Source organism: Cyclospora cayetanensis, unplaced genomic scaffold (assembly GCF_002999335.1).
Source record: "Cyclospora cayetanensis isolate NF1_C8 unplaced genomic scaffold, CcayRef3 CcayRef3_contig_441, whole genome shotgun sequence".
Lineage (NCBI taxonomy): Eukaryota > Apicomplexa > Conoidasida > Eucoccidiorida > Eimeriidae > Cyclospora > Cyclospora cayetanensis.
In genome coordinates this window covers 1-2,776 of record NW_020312416.1, presented here as the reverse complement: position 1 = coordinate 2,776, position 2,776 = coordinate 1, and the positions used below count along the sequence as shown (strand labels likewise).

Sequence of the window (2,776 nt, the reverse complement as noted above, 5' to 3'; positions counted from 1 at the left end):
GGGACAGACAGTTTCCTGAATTGGTGATAGGGGCAGCGGCTAACTATATTCACTCATCCTGATGTAAGCGTGGGAGACCGCACACCCAGAGCTTCTCAGATCCTATATGCAATGTAACTGCACATGTGTGTGGCACCCTACCAGGTTCCCCTGCCTGGCATCGTGCCTTCCCGTAAAGGCAGATTCTTCGCCGCTATTAGCACACAAATTGCTCAACATTTCTGTTAGTGCATGTATCTGACATCTGGTCTCGATTTCATGCGCTCTATGCCCCCTTCCCTCATGACTCTCTCTGCTAACCCGTCTCAAGCCCTCACGGTTCGAGGCTTTGCCCTACTTTTGCCTCCTTGACGCGTTATTCTCTAGCTGTACAAATCCAGTGGCGAACCACGAAAAGTTCGGCCGACAACGACAGCCACAGATGCTACTGCACAGCCACAGATGCTACTGCACCGCTGTGCTGCTGCAGCGCGCAGCACACCCCGCTTCTCTGGCAGTGCCAGGTGCTGCAGGTATTGGCGAATTCACTGCTGCACTAGTTGCACTTCTGGCTGTTCCTGGCACATTCCTGTAACGGCGATCCGCAGGCATGTACTGGTAAAGCAGAAAGAAACGATGAAGAAGACAAAGCGCATGACTAGAGGCCGAACAGCCGCGAATACCATGTGAATCGAGCTAAGTGTACTCATCAAGGCCAACTTCCGACGAGAAATCATATCAGAGGCTCTCTCGCCTGAAGCTACAGAGACAACTGCTCTGCAAAATTGTGCCAGACAACGACCATGTTGCTGCACCAACTCTGCCAACGAAATAACCAGCAGCAGCGGCAGCGGCATGTACAGACATGCCCCGCACAAATAGCAGATTAATGTCCAGCTGAGTGGAGCATATTCAAAACCGAGAGACTCAAACAAGTAATGAGGGGAAGCATCTTCCCGCAACACACTCTTCACTGCGGCACCAATGCCCAAAAACACGGAAAGACCATAAAGAAATGAGGAGAGCCTTTTTTCTTTCCCCTCTTTATTGAAATCGCTGTCGTGGATGCATGGTTGTGCTGGGATATCTCCAACACTTGCACTCTGCTGAGCTTTGTCGGGATTTCTTGTGTTTGTGCTGATGCTCCTGCTTCTGCTCCTGTTCCCGCCGCTGTCGCTGATGCTGTCATCACTGGCACTTGCATCCATATTCTGTACAATGCGCATGCGTTGTGACTGCCGATGCAGCAGACGTTGTTGCCTTGCTGCGGCTCGCTGCCGCAGCAAGGCAGCAGTGTCTCTGCTATGTTCTTCCTGCTGTTGCTGTTTTTGGTGTTGGTGCTCCTGCTGCTCAGAATGGGCAGCAGCACCTTCTGGTTCCTCCATGGTAAGGTTGCGATTGTTGATCCTCCCTGTGCAATGACGAGGGACTGTGTCTGCAGCTGTTGCCGCTGCTGAACCTGCAATGGAGGCACCTGCAACACCGGTAACTGCGGCAGCCAGCAGGGTCTCACGCTCTAAAAGGCGCGTCGACAAGGTTCTCCTACTATAGAATTGCCATTTGGAGCGGCAATTCATTAAAGACTGCAACTCTGTTCTGGGAAGGCTGCATGTTTCGGCCGCCAGCAGCCGCAGCTGGAGCAGCAGCTGCCGTTGTATAGGGCTGTAGCGGCTAATCCTCTTCCGTGAGATCTTCTTGGTTTTGTTTTAGAATTAATGAACAGCAAATGACACTGGTGATGAATGACTTCTGCTTTGGCAGCACCAAGTAGAACCATGTGCCGTGACGGAGCAAGCCGGTAGCAGCGGTTGCACGGGCTCCAAGAGGTTGCTGTCGCTTTCTCTAGAGTTCTCTCCTGGCTTGTATTAAGTGTACATGTGTCTGAACAAAGTGTACGACTCCATGTGGACGTGCTCGCGCCTGGTGCAGCAGCAGCAATGATTATGGGGAGTGGTTCACGGTCGGCATGGTTATTATGGGGTTTGCACCGTAGAATGTGCTCGCAGTCCAAGTTATAGAGCAGAGGCTACACAGCTGGAAGCACCCCTACCATCGACGGCAGCAGCGGAGCAGCGAGAAAGGCAAATGCATGCAGAACCAGAGGTTGCCGCGCGGCCCTTCGAACAAAGCGGCTTCCACGCTCTGACGGCAGCAGTCTTGAGATCAGCGCTTCTCCAGAAGAGCGTCCCTATGAACGTAGGGATTTGCCGAAGGGGCAGAAGATAGCGCTAACACAAGGACCAAATGGGGGCTGCACTGACTGGCGGCAGCCATCCCCTGATTGACTCCACACTTGTGTTCCCCGCTCCTCCCTCCTCGTACACCTGCAGCAGCGACGGCTTGCTGCTGCTGCGCTCGCGCTTCGCAGCCGCGTCTGCGTCTCCAGCCGCCGTTCCTGCTTTCCTCGTCGTTCCATCTCCCCAATCCCATCTGAAGCTTGCGGCTGCTGTACGGACAGCCCGACTCGCTACAGCGGCTGCCTCTGCAGCCGCAGAAGCAGCCGCTGCAGCCAATGGCGTGCCGCCTTCACATCCCCCGCAGCGTCGTCGTAGCAGCGGAGAGGGCGGCTGTGTGGAGGTGACGTCAGTCGCAGCGACTAGGGATGGGGGGTACCAGCGACAACAGGAGCTTCTGCTGCAGCTCGAGCAAAGGAGGAGGGAGCTGCATCAGCACATGCTGCTGCTGCAACAGCTTCACTGCCAAAAGAAGCAGCAGCGCGTCTTGCGCCGACGCGACCCCCGCGAGGCAGCCTCAGCGGATGGGGATGAAGCAGAAGCAGATGTCTCAACGGACCTTC

General features: G+C 55.0%; 1 protein-coding gene across 1 annotated transcript; it reads right to left on the bottom strand.

Annotated features, from left to right (window-relative positions):
* Positions 1-524: 524 nt before the first annotated feature.
* Positions 525-1,556, bottom strand: LOC34621066. Its single transcript, XM_022734292.2, has 2 exons — positions 1,410-1,556; positions 525-1,325 (listed from the first exon to the last, which is right to left on the bottom strand). The coding sequence occupies exons 1-2, from the start codon at positions 1,554-1,556 to the stop codon at positions 525-527; spliced, it is 948 nt and encodes a 315-aa protein (XP_022592313.2).
* Positions 1,557-2,776: the final 1,220 nt, after the last annotated feature.

Bases quoted from the DNA above. Each gene is read 5' to 3' on its own strand.
- LOC34621066 (XM_022734292.2), bottom strand. From the start codon at position 1,556: ATGAATTGCCGCTCCAAATGGCAATTCTATAGTAGGAGAACCTTGTCG. The intron at 1,326-1,409 runs GTCCCTCGTCAT...CATTCTGAGCAG, and splicing joins CGGCAACAGCTGCAGACACA to CAGGAGCACCAACACCAAAA.